This window comes from Salarias fasciatus, chromosome 13 (assembly GCF_902148845.1).
Source record: "Salarias fasciatus chromosome 13, fSalaFa1.1, whole genome shotgun sequence".
In the NCBI taxonomy this organism is placed as follows: domain Eukaryota; kingdom Metazoa; phylum Chordata; class Actinopteri; order Blenniiformes; family Blenniidae; genus Salarias; species Salarias fasciatus.
In genome coordinates this window covers 2,824,093-2,849,023 of record NC_043757.1, presented here as the reverse complement: position 1 = coordinate 2,849,023, position 24,931 = coordinate 2,824,093, and the positions used below count along the sequence as shown (strand labels likewise).

The following is a 24,931-nucleotide window of genomic DNA, read 5'->3' as shown; positions in this document are numbered from 1 at the left end:
ACCTGGAGCAGTTTGCTCGTGAGGAGTGGCTGAAACGCCTGCTGAGAGCTGCACGAGCCTCGCTGACGGTCACTGGAAGCATTTGATTGCAGTGGTTGCCTCAAAACAAAAGGTTGTGCAACTAAATACTAAGTTAAGGGTACAGTCTATTTTGTGCAGGCCTGTTTCATGAGTTTATTTATTTTTTTAATAATTCCTTTGAAGCATGGTTGAAAAGCAATGTCTGAATTTCATTGGTTAAATTTAATAGAATTCTGTTATTACCGTACTTTCGTCAGATCCAAGTTGTTTCTCTGACCACTGTGGATTTTTCCTTTCTCTAAACAAAGGGCACCAACAATTTTGACCACATGTGTATATCTGTACTTCAGGTTAAAAAAAAAAGCAGAATTTTGCTACATTTTGCAGTAATTAGCTGTAGTTCTTGAGGAAGTGCTGGACAGCCTGCTGGCCCGGGGCTCTGCTCTGTGGTACCGGGGCTCTGGGCTTTATTTCTGGTTGAGGGAGTTTTTGAAAGTTTTTTTTAAAGGTTTTTTAAACATTAAAAAGAGAGTAGAGAGGGAGCAAGAGGTGAAGAGAGTTGAGAGATGGAGGGAGAATAAAGCTTCACTCTATCAGGACACTCACAGTGTTCTTGGTTCTCCTAGTGGCCATTTTATCCTTTTTGACTTTTATAAAACAAGCGACCGTATACGACGGTTCACTTCTCAGTTAAGGCAGCAAAAAATTCAATGACAATAAATTATTATAAAAAATACACATAAGGAAGAAGGAACCTTTATTTTCAAATAAACCAGACAGACTAATATCTTCCATAACTCACGGCACTTGTAATATAATCTCAGCATTTCACCTCCTGCGGTGTTGACCGTGGTCTCCACGTCTCCCATGGAGGCACGCATAAAAGTGAAAGTGCACACATGTGCACACGCATATATATATACATCAGCTGGAACATCTTGGAACATTCTGGATCTTGTGCTTCACAAGCTCATCCCTTAGGCGTAGAAAGATAAAAACAATGGGAAGGTAAGGACATTCCAAATGTGAAGCACAGGGAGGAGAAAAAAACAGATAATGAACGGGGGGGGGAGTCTTCTTTCAAAAATCAGACATGAGGTGAGGGTTAGATATATTAATGTGGAGCTCTACTGTACCTCAGCTTTCCTAATGGAATCATAGAAACTACCGCTCTGACCCGTTCATTAAACGAAGGAGGTTTCACTGATCAGTGAAACAGGGTTTCCTCCACATTTGCTTGGAGGAGGGTTGGAGGAGGGTTGGCCTGTTGGAAACATCCCATGTTTAACGCTGAAGGATGTACGAAGCCTTCTGCGGAGTGTTTCCAGGTTTCCTCTGACGCTGTGATGCGTAGATCGTTCTCCCAAGCCAGTTTCACTTTCTGCCAAGTAGCGGGGTTTATATCTTGTAGATTCTCTTAGCGCCAGTCAAGTTCAAGAACTGAATCTGCTGTGTTTTTAGATGTTGAAGTGGGAAATGGAAAGTGTCTCTTGGCAAAAATACACAGCTGAAACAATCTGAAGTAATTCTCTGAGAAACATGGAGGGAGATTTTTAACGCATGAGGAAGTGACCAGACACACTTCCTGTCCGATAAAGGAAGCCTGAGAGAGAGAGAGTGGAAAAAAAGCAACTTTTTTGGGGATTTTCAGTTTTATTTTTGATTCTCAAGCACTTTCCATGAGTTACTTCAAGACTTTCACTCAGTGATTTTATGGGGAACTTTCACTTTGACAGAAGTAGAGTTCAGAGAAAGAATCGGAACTTTCAGTCCAGGACGACGTCCAGCGAGTCTGCACATGGTTGACCGGCGGAGGGCGTTGAAGACGTCTGGCTCCGGATGTTTTCAGCAGCTGAGCATCAACAATCTGCCAGTAGATCCGCCCGGTGACCAACCGGTGGCCCGGTGACCAACCGGTGGCCCGGTGACCAATCGTTGGTCCGGGGTGAGACTACAGAGACGGCGAGTCCGGCTGGAGGAGAGCTGGGATTGGTCAGAGGTTCCGGGTCCAACGTCGCACCTGGAGCAGATCCGGACCGGCGGGTTCTTCAGAGGAGGGCTCCTCTGCTGGGTCCGAGTCTGACCTCCACCTGGAGCTCAGGGGCCTGACGGAGGGCCGGGTCGGCAGCAGCTCCGTCGCCAGGCTTCACCTGTGGTCGTCCTCGTACAGAAGAGGCTGCGGAGGACAGGGCGGAGGGAGGGGGTTCAACACCCGGCCCCTCCACGGGCAGCGGGAGCGCTCGTTTCGCTCACCTTGCTCTCCAGAACGCGGCCGTGCGCGGCGCTGCTGAGCTCCTCCAGAGTCTCCGCTGACGGTCTGAGGAGCGTCTCAGGGAGGAGCAGACCCAGACAGCCGGCTGAGACACCACTGAAGAAGAAGACCGTGAAGGGAAGGGACGAGTGCAGGGAGCGCTGAGAGAGAGAGCGAGAGAGAGCGAGAGAGACAGACAGACATGTATCTGGTGTATTTCGATGTCATTCTTGAAAACTCGGCGTCTCTTCAACATGTTTCAGTTTGAATCTGCTGTTGATTAAAAGCTGCTGTGTACCTGAACCACCAGCAGGGGGCAGCGTCGCCTTTACAGAGCTCTGCTGCTCAGGGATCAAATGAGGTCAGAGGTCAGATCTAAAGCTCACCTGAAGACACGAAGAAAGTGTCCAGAGTAAAATTCTGCTGAGCTGTTTTCTGTTTTTTTCAGTTTTGTAGTTTTAGTTGTGGATTTTGTAACTTTGTTTTTAGTCATTTTTGTTGTAGGTTTGTTGTTTTTGTCATTTGTGGTAGTTTAGGCTGTAATTTTTTTGCTGTACTTTTGTTTTTGCTACTAATTAGTTCTGCTGTAGTTTTACGCTCCCTGTAGTCTGCTGGAGCTGGAGCTGTCACGGCTGGCGGTGTGTCTCAGTTTTACCATGGAGGGAACGAACGGCGCCAGGATCCCTCCGACCCTGCAGGACATGGAGCAAACTCCCAGCCCGGCGTTCCTGCGGCACAGACAGGCGTCACACCGAGCTCCCGTTGAAAAACAAACAAAACCCTGATCTGCTCGGGGGAGTCACCTGATCACCGTGGGGTAGAGCTCAGCTGTGTAGACGTAGGCGATGTTGAAGGCCGCGCTCACCATCAGCTTCCCCACCAGAGCCAGGGAGGTGACGCTGAGCACAGTCCCTACACGCACACACGCAAACGCACACGCACACGCACGCACACACACACACACACACACACACACACACACACACACACACAGTTTAAATTTGAACAACAAAGTACATCATTTCAACATTAAATGGGAAGAAAACAGGAACACGTTGAAAAAAACGTTCATGTCTTGTAACTGGCAAATGAAACACCGCCAGTTTAAGTGATAACGTTTGTGTGTGTGTGTGTGTGTGTGTGTGTGTGTGTGTGTGTGTGTGTGTGTGTCACCTGTGTTTTCAGGAATGAACATGGTGCAGAGGCAGGCGGAGCCGGCTAAACACAGGAACACCGCCATGCTTTTCCTCCTGCCGGCCCTGAAACACACACAGCTCAGATTTCACCTGTATGTACACACCAGGAAGGGAAAAGGTGTGTGTGTGTGTGTGTGTGTGTGTGTGTGTGTGTGTGTGTGTGTGTTTGACTGACCAGTGTTTGTTGATGAAATAAATGCAGAGTGGGTATGCTGGCAGCTCCACCAGGCCGTACATGGCGATGTTCCTGTACGGACTGCCGGAAGTGTCACTGGCTCCCAGAGTCAGACCGTAATACACCAGACTGCACGCATACCTGCAACACACACACATACACACACATACACACAAAGTAGAAAACAACCTTTAAACTACTTGAAAACAACCTCTAAGTCCTGTTTAGAACACTGTGTTGAAAACTAGCTAAGAGCAGAGTTTTCTGCGCGGGTGGAGCCGCCGGTCCGCTGGCCGGACACCAGGCAGCTGTCAGCCTCTGTCCCCGGGCGTTTCCTCCTGCTCCCCCCCCCCCCCCCCCACCCCCCCCCCCACCCCACCCCAGGGGCTGGAGCAGGTCTGGGCTGTTCTCTGAGGACCCCGGCTCCCGGAGCTGCAGTGAGTTACAGCAGGGTGTGGCCCTCCTGATGTGGCTGATGTGAGTCACTTCCTCCCTGCTGCAGGCGGCGGTGTCGGCAGAGAACAGGCCTGATGAAAGATCCTGTTGTGCAGCCGTGTCGGTCCGGCTGTTTGGTGACGGTATCTGAAAGAGCGAGGCCTCATCTTCAGGACCGCTTCTGGTTTTGTGGGGAAACTGGAGTGGATCCAGTTCACCGTCCAGCTCAGCTGATGATCCAGACTCTCTCCGTGCAGAGGAAGGAACCAGGGCCACTGCTCTGGAGTCCTCCAGGTTTTTTGGGGAAAGTAACCAAGGCTGATTCCTTCCACTGTGTGGGAATGACGCCTGAGTCTGAGAGGCGCTGAAGCAAGCTGGTGGTTACGGTTCAGCTTCTTCACAGAGGAAGGTGAAAACTAGTCCTGAACTGTTCTTCACATCTCGTCTGTCAGAACTCTAAATCCGTGGACGGCTCTCGTCCGGGTGTGTAATTTGACACCAGCATCGTCATCGCCTTGTCGCGTGCGGACACTCACCAGACGTACATGAGGACGGCGGTCCGCAGGCGGAGGACTGGGTGGAGCACCAGCTGCAGGACGCCGGCCCCTTCGCCGTTGCCATGGTTACCGGGCTTGACGCCCTGCAGCACCAGGTTGTTGGCGGCGTTGCCGTTTCGGAGCGCCATGTAGCGCAGCACCTGACGACACAGGGAGCACCGTTTCCATGGCAACAGAGTAACTCGGTTACAGTTACTGCAGTTTCAGAGTCATGGCAGCACGAAAACCTTCAGGTTACCCAGACCGGACGCCACCAGGACCCAGCTGCTGGCTGTGATTGGCAGCAGCGACTAATTCTAGTTCTGTACCGAGGACGGGGCTGTCCTCAGGAGACCAGCGCCGCTTTCTGGACTGTCTGGACCGTTACCTCCTGAGCCCGCTCCGTCCGGCCCTGCGAGTACAGCCAGCGAGGAGACTCCGGCAGCGTCCTGCAGGGAGGAGCACAGTTACACACCACCTTCTCCTCCTCCTCCTCCTCCTCCTCCTCCTCCTCCTCCTCCTCCCAGTCCGGCCGCCACTCACACAGAAAGCATCAGGAAGAGGACGCCGGACGAGTTGGCCGCTGTGGCGAGGCTCCTCCACGGCCGGATCAGGTACCCCAGCGCTCCGAACAGGGCGATGCCGACGGCGAACGTCATACTGCTCAAGGTCCCTGAAACCGGGGGTCAGAGGTCAGCGCTCGCCGAGGCAGCCCTGAACGCCGTGCGCCACGTCTGCGGCGTTCCCCTACCGGTCATGGCCCAGTACGACTTCCCAACGTACTCCTGAGCGAGGACGAAGCAGACCAGGCCGATGCCGCCGTTCATCACGCCCACCAGGAGGCGAGACACGGCGAAGACCTCGTAGCTCGGAGCGAAGGCCGTCATGTAGCCGAACAGCACCTCGAAGAACAGGCCTGAGGAGCGGAGAGGGGAGAGGAACCGGTCAGTCTAACCTCCGAACAGGAGACCGCTCCGACACGGGAAGCCTCTGGAATGACCTCTGACCTCACCCGTCAGGTAGACTGGCCTCCTGCCAATCCTGTCGGACAGCGGGCCGAAGACGACGTTCCCGACCAGGAGCCCGGCGAAGAAGAGCGACCCGGCCAGGTTGACCTTGTAGGCCTGCTGCTTGACGAGGAGCCACTGAGGAGCCGAGAGCAGGAGTTTCAGAAGGAGAGGCAGCGACCACGCCTACGCCTACGCCTCCACCTCCACCTCCACCCTCACCTCCGTCACGATGGAGTCGCTGTCCTGAGGAAACACAGCAACTTGAAGCGGCTCCTCCTGCTCCACTCGCTCCTCCGGGGTCGCTCCAACCAGCACGATCAACATGGACTGACAGGCCATGTACACCTGGAACAACAACACCTGGAATAACACCTGGAGCAGCAGCAACACCTGGAACATCAGTGACACCAGAAGCAATAAACTAATGTGCAGAAAATTCAGCTGAATCTGACGCTATGTGTTCGTGGTTCATGGAGGAAGACTATTTTCCTATATCACTGAAAGGAAAACAACAGGACTTCGTGTAAATGAAACCAGTCTTGGGGGGAAATTCCGCTACTTTTAACATGATCAACATTCTGGTTGCTCCATGTCAGTTTCGCTTCACCGAACCTCTTTTAAAAAAGTGGACATTTTATACAAAATGTTTTACAGGACAATACGAAGAAGTGGGGGATACAATTTCACATTTCTGCATGTAAGTGTAACATTGTGAGGAATTCGGCCGTTTTCCAATTAAAAGGTAAAAATAAAAGGTTTAAAAATGTGACTTTTCAGCAGCGTTCAAGCTGTTGCTTTTTGTCAAGCGAAGCGACGTGGTCGATGTTTGGAATGCTAAAATGATTCAAAACAAAGATTTACACGTTGATTTGCGATCTGGACGTTGAGCCGTATGTAAAAGAATCTCATTTACTTCCGTGAAAACGTTTAATTGTTACCTGAAGCTAACCAATAGCCTCTCCACAAGCAAGAAACCTATTTAGGCTGTTTTCGAAACGAAGTCTGGCATGATTAAACACGAACTCGGTGCGATTTAAGCTAGGTATAAACCAAGAAATATTTAAATGGTAAGTACGAATAAAACACATTTTTGAGGCAAGTTTTTGAATTTAGTTGTTTTAAAGCGCCTCCAGCAGCGTCTTAAAGCCACGTAACGCAAACAGGATTTGTGCGGTGATTCATCTCGACTCGTGAAGGATCTTTGACGACGTTTCCTCCCGACCTGGATGAGAAGCAGCACCGACACGGCCCGCTTCTGGTACGGACCGAACTCCCCGACGGTCCGGAAGGCTTCATCGAGATCCATCAGCGGAGGCGCGGCGTCCCGGAGCCCGGGCGGCGGCTCTCCGGTTCACCGTCACCGGGAGGAGGGAGTGGGCGGGAGGTGGCGGGCTCCTCACTTCCGGCTTCGCTTCTCATTTCCTTTGCTTTTGTCTCCACATTTGAGAGTTTGAAAAAAGACCAAACTAAAACACTCAGTGAACAAGCAACTTTTTTATTGACAAGGTAATACGATATGTGAATTTAGCAAAAAAGCAAAAACTTTAAAATATAATTTAAAAAAAGTAGACAAACAGTTAATTCGCACATTTATAATACATTCCCACAGGCTGTGTATACAAGAGGATTTTGTCCGAAACAAAACACATGAAATTCTCACAAACGTTTCACATTTAGATGAGAACATTTTGAAAATTGTCTTGTTGACATGGAAATGCCAGAAATGTAATGAAACTAAACACACTAGAAACATGAAAAATGAGAGTCATGCCATTATGGAGGCCAACATCTTTATGATTGTCCGTCTGCTGAACTTGTTTAGGACTTGATATTGAACCTGAGCATTTCATTTTATGTTCGACTGCTTAGCTCACGCCAGTCCATTTTCAAAAGGTTCAGTGGTTAAGAGCTCCGTTGTCACATGAACACACATCTAAAATAGTCATGTAAATGAGCCCTGGACAGATATCAAACTGATTTTTAAAAAATACATATTTTAATGTATTTTAAAAGAGGCGCTAACCCTCTTTGTACCACATCAGCAAGGCCCAATAATAACATTCAAAGGACATGATCGCATTCATCCTGCAGCTCATTTTGTTTCAGGACAAAAATATCGTTTGTGTTTAGGAGGAAGCAGACGTGTCAAAAAGGCTTGTTTTAAGACATTTGGGAAAAGTGCAAAGGAAGCTTCAATATAATTTCTATTTGTCACAATAGAAGTTCTTTTAACCCTTTTTGGTCCTGCTGAATTCTAAAACAGTGTCTCTAAAAGTTAGAAAATACCTTAAAATATGATGTTCTGAGCAGAGAAATAAGTGGAAGAGCTTTGCCATGCGCACGTTCAATGTTTGGAAATTCTCAATGACTAATTTTAGCTGTTCGGGTTAAATAAAAAAAAAAAGATGAAGTGAAACTTGAAGGTTTCCTACATGAGGGGATGATGAGTATTGGTGCAGCTTCCTTTTCTGAAGAACTCACAGTTCAGCGATCTGCATATTCAGTTTGTTATTAATATCCTTTCAGATACAGAAAAGTGCAGGAGGCTTCGCTCTTCAAATAATAGGATAAAATATTAGCAAATTAAGAAGCAAAGGAGCGACAAGACAAAAAAAACTAACAAATTTAAAAGCAAAAACTACATCATTAAATTCAATGGAAACAGACGAAAAACAAGAAACTGAGGCGAGATGAAAAGAGACGATCGGCCGCTGGTACAGAACTCGTGTGCGTCTCAGACTCGGCAGCCGCAGCGAGACGAGTCTCACGCAGCATGAACACGAGTTCAAGTCCGTCAGCGGCCTCAGGAGGCCTCGGCAGGTTTCATCCCGGGAAGACAGAGCCATGTGGAACTTCCAGTGCTTCAACACAAGTCCAGATCTGAGAGCAGGGGATCAAACATATGGCACAGGGACCAAACATGGCCTGTCTAAGCCCCGGTCAGTCCGCCGGATGAGACACCACTGAGCAGGCCCGAGTGAAAGTTTGTTTCCCACAAAAAAAAGTAACTTGTATTCCTCACTGTTGACACTCGACTCAACTTTCGCTTTAAAAAGTCGCCATGGAAACGGGGACAAAGTTCAACCCTTTCACTCTTGAAACAACATAATTCCAAACTGTCAACACAGCTGGATACATTCAAAGCTGATTCCTTTAAAATTTTAGGAAGAGTGCGTTTATAAACCAGTTTTCTTCTTCTTCTTTTTTTTTTTTTTTTTACTTTTCCAGGTCGACGAGGCTGACGGTGGCCCGCGCATCCGGGACCCCCATCAGAGGGCTTCTCCATCAGGGTGGAGGTCACGTTTCCATGACAATGTTTCAAGTGAAAACACAGCATTTTTACACTTACGTTATAAAATGATTTGTTATTCGCAACGTTTTGAAAATGAACTTCCAGGAAAGCTGAAAATGGTGTTAGTATGCCAGGCAGTGAGTTTTTCTAATCAAGCCACACACACATGCTGCAGAGAACAACCCATGGGGGGGTCCCCATGAGGAACAGGAGAACAGACGTTCATATGGACACAACACCGAGTCGGTTTGTTATTACGCAGATTGTCAACGAAGGTTCCCAGTCCAGGAGAACTGGGGCTGGGAGTCGTGACACTCTGGAGGAAAACATTCTCCTCACTGTCCGTCTACTGAGCATGTGCAGAACTTCTTTCCTCTGGTGCTCATGCGCAGTAGCAGCGTTTACAGAAAGTTGCATTTTCCCACAACAGGTTTCCACGTAGGGAACCGTTCTCAAAAAGCTGCGTTTTCAGGGGCTCGAAGCACCATTGTTGCGTAAGCGAACCCCCGAAACGCTGCGAAAGATTTGCGTTCTCACTTGGAAACGTTGTGGTGTGACCCGGGGCCCAGAGGCCTGCGGGCCTCTCTTCAGGCGGCTTCCTCCTTTGTAGCTTCACCATCGGCAGGATTCATGGGGGTTTCTTCAGGAGGGGGGCTTGTTGTTCCGTTGGCATTAGATGTTGCAGCTTCTCCACTGAACCTGGCCCGGAATCTAGAGACAAGTGGGTGGTTCGGGTAGAAGAACCACGCAACCGCCGCCCCCACCCCCAGTACCAGTACCAGTACCACAATTATGCCCCCAGCAATGGCCCCCCCATTAGGTCCACCCTCTGATGTTCTTCTTAGGAAGGGGTTGTCTGAGGGCTTGCTGTCACTCTCACTGACCGGGTTCTTGATCCTGCATGTGAAGGTCTTGGGCTGTTCCTCCCCCTCTGTGTTGGAGATCTCCTTGTCCTTCTCGCCCTTCACCCAGTCCTTCTCCCCCACCTTCCAGTGGTAGGTTACAGGTTCGGCTCCTTTGGTCTCTGCGTGGCAACTCAGTGTGCATGTCTTTTCGCTGGGTGAGCAGGTCAGCGGCCTCTGCACCACTTCCGGAATGGGCACCACCTCCAAGAACACGACAGTGTGCGCGTCCCCCTGCAGCTGGTCGTTTATCTCCGCGGAGTAGTCGCCCTCGTTGTCTTTGGTCATGTTGGTGATGGTGAGCACGGCGGTGGTTGATTCCATTTTGGCCCGATCCTTGAGGACTCCATAGAAAGTCGGAGGCACTTTATCCTTCACCCATTCCGCCACCAGGTCTTTATTGTGTTTCCACGAGACGCTGGTGATGTCTCCGGTGACCTGGGCGGGTCTCAGCACCAAGCTGCCGCCAAGCTTGAAGTACTTCTTGTCGCTCGCGGCCTCAGCGATCACTACAGTCGCAAACAGAAACGTACAGACGCGGAGGCGAGCAGAGGTACCCATGTCCAGGAAAAATACAAACAAAGGCGAAACTTCGATTTCCGGTCGAAGAAAAACGCCGCGGCCTCTGAGTTCCTGGTGCCGCCCGAGCCACGGTCACGCTTGTGAAGCTTCCAGAAGAACTCGCGTGCCTCGCCTCGGTACGAGCTGACGTCAGCCAGTCCGGGGCGGGACATCAGCCTGACGACGTGTTAATGCCTGACTCAAATTCCTTCTTTTGAAATAAATCACGGGAAGAGGAAACAATATTTACCACCAGCAGGAGTTATTTCATATCTTAATACTTCATATTTATTCAGATTATGTCCATTTTAATTTTTCTATACCTATATTACGTTTTAATATGAAGGCAATAAAATCAGGAGCTATGCTAATGTTAGCCGTTATTTTATAGTTAGCCGAGCCTCTCTCAGAGACGATAAACTTTAATAAAACTAATATTAAACTTAAAAAGGATTACAGTTTCAAAGTCGCTCAAACACATTAAACTTTACTTGTAGACGATACAGCCGTCTCCAAGCTCATTTATTTCACGATGGAGACGAAATAAAAACGAAACCGAAAGTGTTTTTAAAATGTTATTAAAAACGTCTTTAAATCCTTTAAATCCGTATCCTGATCTTTCACGCCACAGACCGAAAAGGAAAACTAAACATTACAACACTACATTCCAACTACTAATGCTTTTATTGTTCAAGTCTCCAGAATAGATTTTGAGGAAATTATAAATTAAAGTGTGAACAATAATTCAAAGACAAATAAATATCAGACAAGCATCAACGTAATTAAGTCATATTCATATATGTATATGATTATATGTGACAGATAAATGTAAAGAATGGGAACGTATGAAACGCTGAGCTGCAGTTCCTCGTGTGTCCAGCAGGCGGCGGTGTGAAGCTGCAGCTGCTCTGCGATCCTCCATCAACCCGAGAGAAGCAGCAGCCCTGGAGGCTGTTTGGAGCTGGAATCCTTCAGCTGCTTCCAGCAGCAACAATGAGTTCACTCCAGGCTCTGAGAGAGTTTATCAGCGGCAGACTGACTGCTGCTGCGGGACAAATCTTCACCGACTTCCAACAAACTCTGCTCCAGTACGAGGAGGACAGACTGCTGGAGACCGAGTCCCGCACGGCAGGTATGGAGCACATCAGTGGACACATGGAGGGACTCACGGGGACTGTCAGGCTCTTTCTGTCTGTTTAACGGACACCGGAGACGATTAGCTAAAGCCTGCAGGAAGCTGCTGCAATGCGTTTCCGCACGGAGGCTTTAGAGAGGGACACGCCACGGCTGGTGTTATGGACCGGATTGCTCCCGTGTTAACCTGAGCCAGGTGTTTTAGACACATGTTAATACAGTCCACAGTGGAGCCAGACAGGAGTCCATGACCCTGTTCTCTTCCATTCTGTCTTCACATCAAAGATGTTGTGTCCTTCTTGTCTTCCAGACGTCCATCAGCAGAATGTCTGTAAGGAGGAGCAGCTCTGTGAGCAGGAGACCAACTCCAGGCTGATCCAGGAGCATCAGGACCCTCCAGCCATCAAAGAGGAACCAGAGCCGCTTGAGATTGAAGAACCGGACATTCCACAGATTAAAGACGAACTGGAGCTCCCTGAGCACCATCAGGAGGGAGCAGAGCCTCCGTGGATCCACCAGGACCTGGAGGAAGCAGACAGTGAGAGGTTCTGTCCCAGCTCAGTCAGACAGTCCATCAGCCAGAGACTCACTGCTGCGGCTGAAGACATCGCCGCCATGTTGGAACAAACCTTCTGTCAGTTCCAGAAGAAGATCCCTCCTCAGAGCGGACCGCTGGACGCCACTGTCAGTCCTCATGTGAAGCTAGAGAAGACAGGTGTGTCTGAGTGTGTCCGTCTTCACAGACAGCTGAGTTTGCCACTCATGACGAGTTTTAGTCTGAGCTCCTCATCCCAGATTAAACATCTGCTGCTACTGTTTGACTGTCAGATGAAATATTTAATCTTTGCTTATTTTCAGTGATTTTGCATGTTGCTTTTTCGTAACAAAGTCTTCTCTGCATCCTCTGATCCTTTCAGGCCTTCATGAAATGACCTGCGATGAAGAGGAGGAGGAGGAGCAGAGGAACCTGGAATCTGGCTGCCGGGAAGAGGAACTGTGCAGCAGTCCGGACGGGAGACCGTTTTCTCCGACACGCCACACAGATTCATTCACTGAGGCTTCCAGTGAAGGTGGCGCGTCGGATGAAGAGCAGCTGGTGGACCTCCGGTCAGCGGCGGGGGAGGGGCAGGACCGGGTCCGGTGTGGAGGCCCTGGAACCAGACCGAGCAGGAAGAGGAGTCACGGCGCAGACGAGGACCGGCGCCGCCTGGCGGAGGAGCCGCGTCCCTTCATGGCTCCTCACTTGTGGACTCGCTCGGGTGAGAAGCTGTTTCCGTGTCAAATGTGTGAAAAAAGCTTCACCAGCAACAGTGGCTTGCTGCGCCACGTGAGAACTCACACGGGCGAGAAGCCATTTCCCTGTGAAATATGCCACAAAAGTTTCAGCCAGCAGAGCCATATGTTGACCCACATGAGAATCCACTCCGGTGTGAGGCCGTACTCCTGCGAGTTGTGTGGTAAGAGCTACATGAGGAACACGTCGCTGTCGTACCACGTTAGAACTCACACAGGTGAGGATCTGCACTCCTGTCAGACCTGCGGGAAGCGGTTCACTCTGCGGAGCAGGTTGCTGGTCCACAGCAGAACTCACACGAAGACCAACTTGGCGGTCCGCATTAAGACTCGCGCAGATGAGAGGCCTTTGATCTGCAGCAGCTGCGGCAGACGATTCCTCACCTCCTCAGACCTGAACAGACACGTGAGCTCGTCTCACCGGCAGCGCCGGCCCTGCTTCTGCAAGGTCTGCGGGAAGCACTTCAAGCACCGCGTGGCCCTGTGCGGCCACATGAGGATTCACAAGCTGGAGAAGTCTCACACGTGCGCCGCCTGTGGGGAAAGCTTCAGCTCCGACTTCGTCTTTTCGCAACACATGAGAAGCCACGCGGGTGAGAATCCCTTCTCCTGCGAGACGTGCGGGAAAGTTTTCAGGTACAAGAGCGCTCTGCTGCGCCACATGCGAATCCACACGGGCGAGAAGCCGTTCTCCTGCGAGCGGTGTGGCAGGGCCTTCACCCAGCAGAGCCACCTGCTGTACCACATGAGGTCTCACACGGGCGGGAAGCCGTACGCCTGCCAGGCCTGCGGGAAGGGCTTCATTTACAAGTTTCTTTTGCGGGACCACATGGGAACCCACACGGGCGAGAATCCCTTCTCCTGTGAAACGTGCGGCAAAGGCTTCAGGTACCGGAGCGCTCTGCTGCGCCACATGCGGATCCACACCGGCGAGAAGCCGTTCTCGTGTGAGCGGTGCGGGAAGAGCTTCACTCAGCAGGGTCACCTGCTGTCGCACATGCGGTCTCACACAGGCGGGAAGCCGTACGCCTGCGGCACCTGCGGGAAGACTTTTGTTTACAAGTTCACCTTGAGGGATCACATGGAAACGCACGCAGGTGAGAACACCCGTCTCCCTGAGGAACGGGTTCGTACGGGAAGTCGCAGATGAGAAGCCACACTTTTCACTTTCTCTGAAGTTCTTGTGAAACCTGGAGGATCAGAAGTTTATCCTCATCAGAACTCAAGTTGTGCGAAGTACTTGAAACTTTGTGAGGTTCAGGAAGTCATAACTCAAAAGTTAAGTGACATTTCAGAGTGGAACAGCTCGAACATGCGGGAGGTGTGACTGATATTTGCAATAAACCAGTACGGAAACACTTCCTGACTCACTTGTGGTAAGACGTGACGTGAATTAGCCAATCAATGATGACTTCTCATTTAAAAGCCACCTGTTTTTTTTGATTGCTTAGAAAAGAATCAGTGAGGCGAACAAGACAAAACGGCACACTGGAGAAACCTTCACCTGCGAAGAACTAACAGTGTAAGGATTCCAGAAACTGAAAGGTGTTCAGCGTCGAAGAGGGTAACTTTACATTCTGGGGTGGGAAGAATGAGGAACTGGACTTTGAAACATTAATACTTTATTGAATGAAAAGATATTTAAGACAGGAAAAAAAACGTTAAAAAGAGGAAACAAACTTTTAAAACCACTGGGAATCCTCAGTTCTTGCAGCGAAGCGGCAGTTTGGATCTTGGACTTTGTTCAGGGGCGAGGATCTTGCCGTCTTTCTTCGCGCCTTTTTTCTTCTGGAACAGAGAGCCCATTATGTTGGTCGGTCCTTCCTGTCCAGTAACCTGACAGTAGCGTCAGTCCCACGTAGGGTCAACAGACTCAAGAACAGTTTCTTCCCTCGAGCCATTACCATCTTGAACTGACATGTTTTTTTGCGGGCGACGTGCAATGATAGATTTCTATTTGAAGTATTTATTATTTTATTTTGTACTAAGCGCTACTCATGCACTGCTGGAGATGCTTGTAATCTCACTGTACTTGTATAATGACAAATAAAGCCATTCATTCATTCAAACGCATCGTATACTAACGTGGACAAAGTGCATCTGTTGCCATGGAAACACAACTGTGTGCTGCTGTTTACCTGGAAGAACGGGAGCCGTACACGCTGGTCGAAGTCCAGGTTCTCGTCGTTGGCTGGCTCTGTGGTCTTGTTCTCGTCCTCCACAGAGTCCTGAGTAGAAGAGTCAGTCAGAGACCACACGCACACGCACACGCACACGCACACTTTGTACACCGACTGGACCTACAGAACCAGTGAGACTCAGTTTGTCCTCCTCGTCCTCCTGCTCCAGCTTGCTCTCTTCCTCGTCCGCCTGGTCTTCCTCCTGCTCGTCCAGGGCGTCCTGCAGCGCCTCCTGCTGCCTCCTCAGGCTCTCCAGCAACTCGCCGCGACTCCGCGGCGTCCCCACCTTCCGAGGGTACTCGAACTGCCGCCGCTGAGGGGTCGCGCCTGAAGGGAGCGGATCGATCCAGATCAGAGCGAGCGGCCCGCCGGGAGCAGGTCCGGGGCGAGGGGCCGCCTCGTCTCACCGGTGGGCGCGTCGTGCTGCAGCTCCTCCTGCAGGAAGCTGCGCAGCAGCCGGCGACCGGCCTCCAGCTGCTCCTGCAGCTCCGCCTCCTGCCGCTCCACCGCAGCCTGCTCCTCACGCGTCTGCTCCTGCGCCTCCCTCGCGGCCCGCTGCGCCTCCTCCCCCCTCCGGCCCAGCTCCTCCTCCAGCGCCTGCAGCTGCTGCGAGCAGCGCTCCTCCACGCTCTGCAACGGGAGCCACGTACTTTAGACCACTTCAATATCGCTGGAAAACACCCGCCGGTTACTTCTGGAAGTGTTTCTCTTGTTTCTGACCCAGCAGCCGGGTGGCGCCGCAGGCGGACAGAGCAGGCTACTGTAATCTGTTATCAGGGGCTCAACGACCGGCGCTAAAGTCTTCAACCGATTCAAAATGCTGCAGCAAGAGTTCTGACAGGAACCAGCAGGAGAGATCACATCAGAGCAACATCAGCTTCTCTCCTCTCTGTTCTCACTCCTACCCGTCATGAACCTGCCTGCCTCCTGTAGCCCCCCGTGTTGTATTTGGCCCTGTATAACTAAAGTAGAACTGAACTGAATCACACCCTGATCCCCGTCACTCTGACCTGCTGCAGACTCTGCGTTTCAGACGACAGCTCTTCCATCCTGGACCGGCGCTCCTTGACCCGGCTCTCGGCCTCCTCCGACGCCGCGGAGCTCCACCAGGTGTGACGCTGGAGCAGCCCTGCAGCCACACCGCAGCTTCAGCACCGACTCGGCGGCAGATTGAAAGAGAGGAAGTCTGGGAAGAGCCGAGCTCTGGTACCTGACACGGAGCTGTGGATGTTGGAGCAGACCTGGTTCACCTCCTCCACCGCCTGCAGGCTGCCCTTGGAGTTGACGTGCAGAGAGGAGGCCAGGGCCAGGGAGGCGGAGGAGAGCAGGTCGGCCCGGTCCGAGGCCCGGCTCTCCACCGAACCGACGCCGCTGTGCAGGGGAGGAGGAGGTCAGGACGGAGAACACGGTGCAGCAGGAGGCATCTGCAGGCCCGTCTCTCACCTGCTGAGCGTCTCCTGGAGGCTCTGCACGGGTCCGCACATGTCTGCAGAGGCCGAGCGCAGGCCCAGGAAGTTCTGGTCCAGGTGGTCCTGCAGAGCCTGGTTCAGCTGTTTCCGGATGGACTCGATGCTCTGAGACCAGGAACAGGGGAGACGATCAGAATCACCCAGTCGGCTCTCGAGCAGCGCGGAGGACCTGGAGGAGGCCTCACCGTCTGCTGCCGCTGCTCCTCCTGCTGGAGCTTCTCCTGCAGAGCCAGCAGCTGCGCCTGCAGGCCGCTCAGGCCCTGCACGGCCTCCTGCCGCAGCGCAGCCAGCTCCTGGACCAGGGCCCGGAAGAACTGACCCGACTCCTTCATGGCCTCCACCTGAGAGCGAGGAGCAGAGAGGCTCTCAGCGCTGTGGAGGAACCGTGACGGAGTGTGTGTGTGTGTGTGCGAGGGTGTGTGTGTGTGTGTGTGCGCTCGCCTCGTCAGCCAGAGCTCGCTGCGCCTCCGCCGAGGCCTTCAGAGCGTCCGTCAGCTCCCTCACCGCTGATAAACCGTCCAGGGTCTGCGACAGCAGCACCTCCTCCACGTCCTGCCGATGCTCCTCCTGCACACAGCGCCGCTGATCAGCCGGGCTGGAGGGGCGCTGGAGAGAGCGGACCCACAGGACTCACCAGCACCCGCAGCAGGCCCTGCTTGGCCTCCAGGCTCAGCTCCTGGTCCCGCTCCACCTTCTGCAGACAGCGAGCCACGCTCTGCTCCACGACGGACCGGAAGCCCCCCATCAGAGACGCCACGGAGGACACCGTGTCCTTCAGCATGGACCGGTTCAGCAGCAGCAGGCCGTCTGCGCCAGAGACACGCGGGTTGGAGGCCGATCGCAGCGAGATGATCGAACGTGGACCGGTTCTCCTGTCTTACCAAAGGCCTGCGAGTAGTTTCCCAGCATGCAGCGCTGCTTCTCGCCCTGCAGCTGCACCGAGTGCTGGATGCTGCTGAAGCAGCCGTCCATCTGCTGCGTGAAGCTCTGGTGGACCTGCTGGTTGTGCTGCTCCACCTGCAGGCGGGGGAGAGGGAGGAGCTGACGAGACGCCCGGACCGGCAGAGTCAGCCTGGCGCTCTGTGGATCCAGGAGGAGCTCACTCTGAGCCGTGCTACACCTGGAGCTCACGCCCAGCCGTGCTACACCCGGTGACAGTGACTGATACACCCATTAACAGCGAGCTCAGTCTACCGGTTGCACCATCTCCATTCGCACTGCGCCACGCGTACAGTGGACTGTAAGGCGGTCGGAGGTGATGCAGCTTCCTGAACGCCACCTTCACGTATCGTTTGAGTAAGGACTATGAATCAGGCTTCATGGCCAGTACTCTGTGCATCCCTGCCGTAAACCCTCCCCCCGAGCTGGTTGTTTCTCTCCCTCAAAAGAAGCGAGTTAATCTGCCCGCAGGCTCTCATCTGCTGAGTGTTTAGAGACCTTCGTCTTGCGCTCCAGCTTGTCGTGGAGGCCCGACACGTCCCTGGTGCTCTCGTTCACGGTGCTCAACAGCTGCAGGGGGAAACAGAAACAGGTTGGCATACCGATCGTCTTCTCAGAAAGGGGGGGTTGTCTCTGGGACCCCCGGAGCGCCGTACCTGTCCCGCCGTGCTGTACAGCGTCGCCTGAGCCGAGCTGAGCTTCGAGGAGACGAACTCTTCCTGCAAAAGCTTCTCCTTCGTCTCCTGCAGATGTCTGCTGGTCTGCTCCAGCCTGGAGAGTCCAAACGGGTCAGGTCGTCACGCTCCGACGGGAGAAAACGAAGAGTTCCGGCCGAACGGCTCACCTCTGCTGCTTCTCCTCGAGCTCCACGGTGCACTGCTCCAGCTGCGCCTTACTGTCCCCAAACAGCTCCGTCACCTGGACCAAAGCAGCAGCCCAACAGAGGGGAATGTTTATCAGAAGGGTGGGGACAGAAAAAATACTAAAGTCGTCACATTCCTGTTGGAAGCTCAGCTCCCTGCTGCGTGACGCCGAGGCGAGAGGCGGCGACAGTCGTACCTTCCTGAGCTCCTCCTCCATGGCGCTGATCCTGTCCTGGTACTCCAGGACGACGCCCTCGTGGCACTCGATCTGCCCAATCATACGACTGAAAACACAAAACAAACACGGCTTTCACAAAAAGCTGCAGAGCTGCTGCGACAGCCGAGTGACCGAAAAGAGAGAGAGATGGCAAGACAGTTACTAAAACTAAAATAATGAGGGCATCACATCGAGCCAGCATGGTCTTACATCAGTTAAAGATTACTTTTTGAAGAAGTAGTCGAATTATTAAACTAACTTCTGGGAAAAATAAATAAATAAATAAAAAAGTGAGGTTAAGTTTGGAAAAGTACCTTGTTATCACTGAAAGTGTTTACATGACAGTGTTTCTGGGCAAAACGTATTCGCACACTGGTTTGCTACTTCTTCACAATGAGAAAAGAGGAAGCTTGACGACATTTCAAAGCACAGCTGGAGCATCGAGAGCCGCGTCGAGGAGAGGACGACCTTTGACCTACTCGTAGTTCTCCGCAGCAACGAAAATGCCGTTCTTCTCCTGGGTGGCGGCCAGGTCACTTTTCAGGCGGCGGATCTCCTCCGTGTATTCCTGAGAGGGACACGGGCACACGTGAGAATCTGAAGGGGAGCCTTCCCAGCATGCCGAGCGGCAGACGGCGCACCTTGATCAGAGCCGACTTGGTGAGCTTCTGGTTGACCTCGGGCTTGTTGATGATGTTTTTGGCTCTGCTGGCGTATTCCAGCGTGCTCATAGTCTCCTGCAGAGACAAACATCCCGGCCTGTGACTCACTGCTCCGCCTGCTGGCAGGATGTGGGACGACGGGACTGATGGCGCTGCTCAGTGGCTCTTTTCAAAAGTCTACTTGATGGCCTTGGTGAAACGAGGTGTCTGTATTTAAACCACAACTCAAACACACGTCGGCTCCTCAGACCAACCTCCAGATTGCGGGACGACGGCGACACGGTGGGCGATGATTGAGGTCTTCGTTCGTCCTCCCAGGGAGTCCTGAAGGATCCTGGTGAGTTTCGACTCCCTGAAGAAGGAACGAAAACAAGGATGCTCACGTCTTTGTTCATGTTAGTCACGTTTATGACAAATCACAAACTGGAAATGCCCATCTGGTATCTAAAAAAGAAGAATGTGTTGAACAGCCCCGGATGAGCAGCAGGGGGCAGAGTGGAGCTCGGATCTGGACCAGGCTCACCTGTAGGGGATGTGCGGCCTCTTCTCCACCAGCGCCGTGATGACCCGGCCGAGCGTCAGCAGCGACTGGTTGATGCTTCCAGCCTCTCGGGCTCGCTTGTCCATGGCGCCGGAGCGGCCGATGTTCTCACTGCCGGCCAGATCCACCTGGGCGGGACCGGGACGGAAACATGGACAGGTTGAGTTACAGCGCCTGACTGGACTCTGGATCTGCACCGCTGCTGGGAGGAGCGTCTCAGAAATGAACGGTGATCAGCTCATGCTAATGCTAACGCTACAGTACAGACACTCCAGAGCAATTCAAAGTGACTGACGAATGCAGCAAGTATTTTCTGACTGAATTTCCACCAACACCAAATCAAACTGAAAGCTTCAAAGTTTTCTTCTTGTGTGGGTTTGCCGACGGTGAGAAGGATCCTTACCAGGTTGAGCTTTCCGATCTTCACCAGCTCTTCTCCGTCCAGAGTCACCTCCTTCATGTGGATGGTCACTGAGAAGACGGAGTGGGACCGGCTGCACGGGGAGGACAAACGCGTGGGTGTGAGGACTGCAGAGCCCTGCAGGTCTCACTGAGCGGCCCGGCGGTCCCGGCCCGGCCTCGGTACCTGGAGTAGGCGTTCATCAGCGTGCAGGCCGTCCTCCTCTTGGCTGCTCCTCGCTCCAGGATCTGGTACACCTCGTGTTTGTTGTGGACCGTGACCTCCTCCAGGCCCTTCACCACCACGCCGAGCTGCGGAGGCGGAGGACGTGAGGCCTCCAGCGGGGCCGCCAGGCCGTCCGGAGCCTCGGGGGACTCACCTTGGTGCGCGGGTCGTCGAACAGCTGCAGGCGCTCGGAGACGTCCTCGTTGGGGCTGAGCAGGTCGAACAGCTCCTCGTTGTAGATCTCCAGCAGGGACACTTTGATGGAGAACTCGGTGCCGTTCTCGGACAGCTTCTCGAAGATCTGGTGCAGCGTCCGCGGGATGATGCCGGCCAGAGGATCCTGAACACAGCACGGCGACCGAGACCGTCAGCACCTGCACGGTCCTGAACTCCTGTTTCTGCTAATGCCCTGAAGCGGCGAACACACGGTTTCTGCGGGTTCCTCACTCAGCTGCTCAGCATCGTCCATGTTCAGTAAAGTCAGTCAGTTCAGTTAAAATGGTTCTTATGTACGTTTTCACATCTATGGATTAAAAACTCACTACTACGAATTTTACTCATTTGAGGGAATCAATGTGAAACTATCCAATAAAAGTCTGAAACTTGCAGTAATGTCAGATGATGTGCTCTGATCTCCAGAGGAGAAGTCCCAAATGACTACTAGTTTCAGACTTTCACATTGGACGAACCACAGCAGACGACAGGAGTGTGGGACAATAAATCACAGTCAGGGGTGACGTGTGTTCGAGCGCCTGGCGCTGTGCTGTGCTCAGACCTCCTCCCAGGTGAACTCCTCGTTGGGAGTCCTCTCCCCCTCCATGGTGAACGTCTTCCCGGTGCCCGTCTGACCGTAGCTGCTCCGGGAAGAGGAGAGAAGGCGGGTTAAAGGGGAGGTGAGGTGCGGCTGCAGGTGAGACGAGGAGCGAGCGAGTGGGGACGGCGCTCACGCGAACACGGTGCAGTTGTATCCCATGATGACTTCGTCCAGGATGGGACACACCACGCTGCGGTATACATCGATCTGCTTGGCAGACGGATCAAACACCTGCCGGGAGGACGGGAAGCGGGGTGAACTTCTGTCGGCGCGAGCTCCGTGTGCTGACAGGCTGTTTGTGAATGAATGACGCCGCCCTTCCTCACCATGTCGAAGGTGTAGGTCTTGCGTGCGGACTTGTCCAGCTTCCCTCCCGTCCTCACGCTCACCTCCCTCCTGCTGGGGTCGCAGTCGATGACGCTGCATGAAGTCTTCCTCTCTGTGGTGTTGAAGGGCCTGAAAGCACCATTGAAAACCTGTGACCACCACGAGGCGTCTGCGGCAGGAAAACACTCCGCAGGGTCACTCAGCGCTCTGAAAGGACCGGTCAAGCTCAGGGCTCGTTTCCAAGGCAACAATTTCTCCGTGGAAAAATGCAAAACTTTCAATGTGTTGTGGTCTCTGCTGAAACTACAGTTGCCACTGAAACAACCTTTGAGAATGCTCGCGAGCACCCACTATTGGCACAACATGGTAACTACATCATTTCATGTTTCTGCCATGAAAACAGACATTTTCAAAACGTTGCCGTGTAAACGTGAAACTGTTGCGTTTTCTCTTCAACCGTCATGTAAACGGGACTTCAGTCAGGCAGACAGTCCCTGCAGAACGTAATGATGTGAACAAAGCAGCGTCCCAGGGGGAGAAATCAGTTACTGAGGATTTCAAGAGCTCACTTGAAATACTGTAGTTTGCTTCAAACAAATGTGCTGATTAATAAAGGAGCTCAGTACATGAGGACCTATTCAAAGAAACATTTTTAAAAAATCCTGAGCTTGGACCTCCCTCTCCATCACTGTCTGCACTGAAAAAACATTTTTCCTTCTGCACATTCAGTGACTTCTCTAACTGTAGTTTCACCGGAGTTCTCCTTTCTAATACTTTATTTCCACACCTGCTTATTGCAGCACTTTAATTTTCTGAGGAGGGATTAGTTTTCAATCACATCACTTGACTTGCAATCTGACTCTAATGAGAAAGATACAGTTTATGTAAATAAGCTCGCCTTTCCTGTCAGTAGTTTCGTTATAGAGGATAATACCTGAGGAAATATAAACATGATTGCACCCAAGTACCTTTTTCAGATGCTGGAAAACGCAGAAACACACGAAGACAGTAGACTTTAGGTGTAAATGAGTGTTTTTCGCTCGTCTCTCACCTGCAGCGGACCACCACCTGGATGTTTCGCCCTTTCTCCTCTCTTTTACCTGCTTTAGACGCCATGACGTCTGCAGAGCCACACACACGACTGAAAGAGAGAAAAAAACACCTCCAGTCACACGAGGTTAACACAAAACTAAACCAACATCTAGCTAAAGCACAGCTAGTCCAACTGACCCAACTTACAGACGGATTACAGCGCTGACAGTTGACGACAGACAGCCAGGTCAAAACACCGACAGTACTATTCAGTTATTCGTCCCTGAATCCAGAATAAAATCCCGCCAGCACACGCATTTAGTATTCCGACGTCGGGAGAAGGAATTAAAACTCACCAGTTGTCGTTCTTTATTCTTTTAGTCCAGACACCGGATCTACCGCTCTTCTCTATTTATTTAAAATGGCGCTTTAGGTTTTTAAAATTATATCCGCCAATCAGAGGAGAGCAGCGGCACTAGCGTCAACGCCCATTGGGCAGAAGGACCACGTGACGGATTTAGCCCGGAGCATGATGGGAGTTTTCTATGGATGTAGCAGCAGAGTTTTTCCCGCCAGGGGCGACAGAAACACCAAACAGATTATCGTCTGTTTTTAACGTTCTCAAACAGCGGATTTATTCATATTGTGAGAACTGGAGGAAGTAGAGAGAAACGGAGGACTTCCATTCATCCCCTTATGTCTTTCTTTTGGTTAATTATGTCATTTAAGTTTATTTCAGTATAAAACCACATCGAAGGATGGCAACATTTGTATTGTAATAGTATAAGTTTAAGTACAATGTATGTTCTATTAATCAACAACAACAACAACAACAACAACAACGATAATAATAATAATAATAATAATAATAATAATAATAATAATAATAATAATAATAATGATAATAATAATAATAATAATAATAATAATAAGAAGAAGAAGAAGAAGAAGAAGAAGAATGTGTAAGTAATAATTTTGTAATTTACCAATGTTTTGTAGCTTTCTGATTAAATATTTGTCTTCTTCCTTTTTGTACGCTTCTTACCTCCTGTTTTCTGCAATTTTGGGATCCATTTCTTTTTTAGTTTCATTTTGAAGCTTCTCGTCATATTTTCTAGATGTTTATGCTGCTTTGAGTGGATTTTTTGGTATTTGTTTAGTCTTTAGGGCCGTTATTGAAGTGTTTGGAGCAGTTGTCTTCATTTGTTGTGCTTTGTTGTAGTAATTTTACGTTACTTCTTGTTTGTGTAGAGCTGCTGTGAAACAGAGGAGACGCCATGCGGTTACCGGGTGATCTGTGACGCTGCCCAAGACTGATGCCAGGAGAGCTCACACTGACAGAGTTAAAAATGCTTAAATCAAATCGAATGAGGCAACATGAGAGAGACGTGACGAGGAAGCAGCTCCTCAACGGTTCAGGCTCATGAGGGGAACAGCAGCAGGATGGACATCTGCCGACCAACAGATCCTCAGGACGGACAGAGACTCACAGAGACACACACACACACACACACACACTGAACACGGAGACACACAAAAACACAGACACAAACACACCTTGCTGTGTTATCTTCTCCACTTTTTTAATGTAACTTATGTGTTTTTTTTACCTCATCTGCTGGTTTTTTGTTTGTCTTTTCATCAGATTTTTCTTCATGTTTCCACCGGCTGTGACGTCTTTGTGCTTCATTTGTTCATTTTGTTGCTGTTTTTCTTTCAAACTGCTCACTGTGGTTCTCATTTTGACCTTTTGACCTTTTCTGCATGCAGTATTTTTCTGTGTGTCACAGTGTGTGAGTGTGTCGTGTCTGACTGTGAAGTACTGTACGTTACATGACTTGGAAGCCCCCCCCCCCCCGTCCCACCGTCCCCCCCGGGGTCCCGGGTCCTCCGTCCGGAGTGTCAGAGGACTGGAACCCGTCGGAGGACGGAGGACGAAGGACTCTTGTGTCCGGCAGAAAGAAATCTGCTTCATTTCCATCACAATTTTAAGTGCGAGGGTGGAAGAAGCAAACCGAGGTGGGAACAATCGTATTGTTTCTACCCCTGCCCCCCCTCGCCCCCCCTCTCTGAGGCTTTTTGTCCCCGGCTGCCCACTCAGGCTCCGGGTGGCGATGACCCGGAGGAGAGGGTAACCCGGTGGTCAGACGCTTCAGAAGCTCCTCTCCTCTCCTCCCTCGTCTTAGTTCACTGCCGCTGTCTCCATCTGAAAGACACGCTTCCTTTCAGTGGACAGGCGGACGAGGAGGAGGACGGAGACGAGGACGAGGAGGAGGACGGGGACGAGGACGAGGAGCCCGCCGGACGGAGGACGAGTTCTTCACAGTGAGTTTTCTCTCGTTTGATCCTCTCCTGCCGTTGAGTCTCTTCCAGGCAGCTTTATGTGGAGATCCGCAGATTATTTGCTTTCATGCTTAATTTCTGCCTCGTGTTGGAAATTTGCCCCAAACTCTTCA

At 51.4% G+C, this 24,931-nt stretch overlaps 4 protein-coding genes across 4 annotated transcripts; 1 reads left to right on the top strand and 3 right to left on the bottom strand.

Annotated features, from left to right (window-relative positions):
- Window positions 1-1,527: 1,527 nt before the first annotated feature.
- On the bottom strand, window positions 1,528-7,003 carry slc22a15 (solute carrier family 22 member 15). The gene is made up of 13 exons (XM_030106341.1): window positions 6,847-7,003; window positions 5,844-5,969; window positions 5,627-5,759; window positions 5,366-5,530; window positions 5,158-5,287; window positions 5,003-5,063; window positions 4,615-4,775; window positions 3,644-3,784; window positions 3,446-3,531; window positions 3,076-3,184; window positions 2,928-3,000; window positions 2,275-2,433; window positions 1,528-2,197 (listed from the first exon to the last, which is right to left on the bottom strand). The coding sequence occupies exons 1-13, from the start codon at window positions 6,928-6,930 to the stop codon at window positions 2,168-2,170; spliced, it is 1,458 nt and encodes a 485-aa protein (XP_029962201.1). The 5' UTR covers window positions 6,931-7,003; the 3' UTR covers window positions 1,528-2,167.
- Window positions 7,004-7,103: 100 nt separating this feature from the next.
- On the bottom strand, window positions 7,104-10,502 carry LOC115399132 (carcinoembryonic antigen-related cell adhesion molecule 1-like). The gene has a single exon (XM_030106345.1). The coding sequence runs from the start codon at window positions 10,377-10,379 to the stop codon at window positions 9,504-9,506; it is 876 nt and encodes a 291-aa protein (XP_029962205.1). The 5' UTR covers window positions 10,380-10,502; the 3' UTR covers window positions 7,104-9,503.
- Window positions 10,503-11,265: 763 nt separating this feature from the next.
- LOC115399123 (zinc finger protein 883-like) lies at window positions 11,266-14,873 on the top strand. The gene is made up of 3 exons (XM_030106332.1): window positions 11,266-11,511; window positions 11,824-12,228; window positions 12,431-14,873. Exons 1-3 carry the CDS (start codon window positions 11,373-11,375, stop codon window positions 13,954-13,956), a joined length of 2,070 nt encoding a protein of 689 aa, XP_029962192.1. The 5' UTR covers window positions 11,266-11,372; the 3' UTR covers window positions 13,957-14,873.
- Window positions 14,418-22,905, bottom strand: kif11 (kinesin family member 11). Its single transcript, XM_030106330.1, is given in 28 exon segments — window positions 14,418-14,594; window positions 14,945-15,034; window positions 15,111-15,313; window positions 15,394-15,616; window positions 15,997-16,115; window positions 16,197-16,357; window positions 16,430-16,560; window positions 16,641-16,796; window positions 16,897-17,022; window positions 17,090-17,262; window positions 17,337-17,472; window positions 17,893-17,964; window positions 18,051-18,165; window positions 18,239-18,312; window positions 18,454-18,541; window positions 18,954-19,042; window positions 19,116-19,211; window positions 19,391-19,420; window positions 19,422-19,488; window positions 19,660-19,805; window positions 20,081-20,171; window positions 20,264-20,388; window positions 20,457-20,642; window positions 21,078-21,156; window positions 21,250-21,347; window positions 21,443-21,572; window positions 22,495-22,584; window positions 22,832-22,905. Coding segments are annotated over 27 exon segments (3,156 nt in total). The 5' UTR covers window positions 22,560-22,584; window positions 22,832-22,905; the 3' UTR covers window positions 14,418-14,507.
- Between the last annotated feature and the right edge of the window lie 2,026 nt (window positions 22,906-24,931).

What these genes read in the sequence shown, in the direction of transcription:
- slc22a15 (XM_030106341.1), bottom strand. Translation starts at nt 6,930, where the DNA reads ATGGATCTCGATGAAGCCTTCCGGACCGTCGGGGAGTTCGGTCCGTAC. An exon ending in TATTTCATCAACAAACACTG is followed by an intron (nt 3,532 to 3,643) that starts GTCAGTCAAACA and finishes TGTGTGTTTCAG; the next exon opens with GGCCGGCAGGAGGAAAAGCA. An exon ending in GCCGCGTTCTGGAGAGCAAG is followed by an intron (nt 2,198 to 2,274) that starts GTGAGCGAAACG and finishes TGTCCTCCGCAG; the next exon opens with CCTCTTCTGTACGAGGACGA.
- LOC115399132 (XM_030106345.1), bottom strand. Translation starts at nt 10,379, where the DNA reads ATGGGTACCTCTGCTCGCCTCCGCGTCTGTACGTTTCTGTTTGCGACT.
- LOC115399123 (XM_030106332.1), top strand. Translation starts at nt 11,373, where the DNA reads ATGAGTTCACTCCAGGCTCTGAGAGAGTTTATCAGCGGCAGACTGACT. An exon ending in GACCGAGTCCCGCACGGCAG is followed by an intron (nt 11,512 to 11,823) that starts GTATGGAGCACA and finishes CTTGTCTTCCAG; the next exon opens with ACGTCCATCAGCAGAATGTC. An exon ending in TGTGAAGCTAGAGAAGACAG is followed by an intron (nt 12,229 to 12,430) that starts GTGTGTCTGAGT and finishes TGATCCTTTCAG; the next exon opens with GCCTTCATGAAATGACCTGC.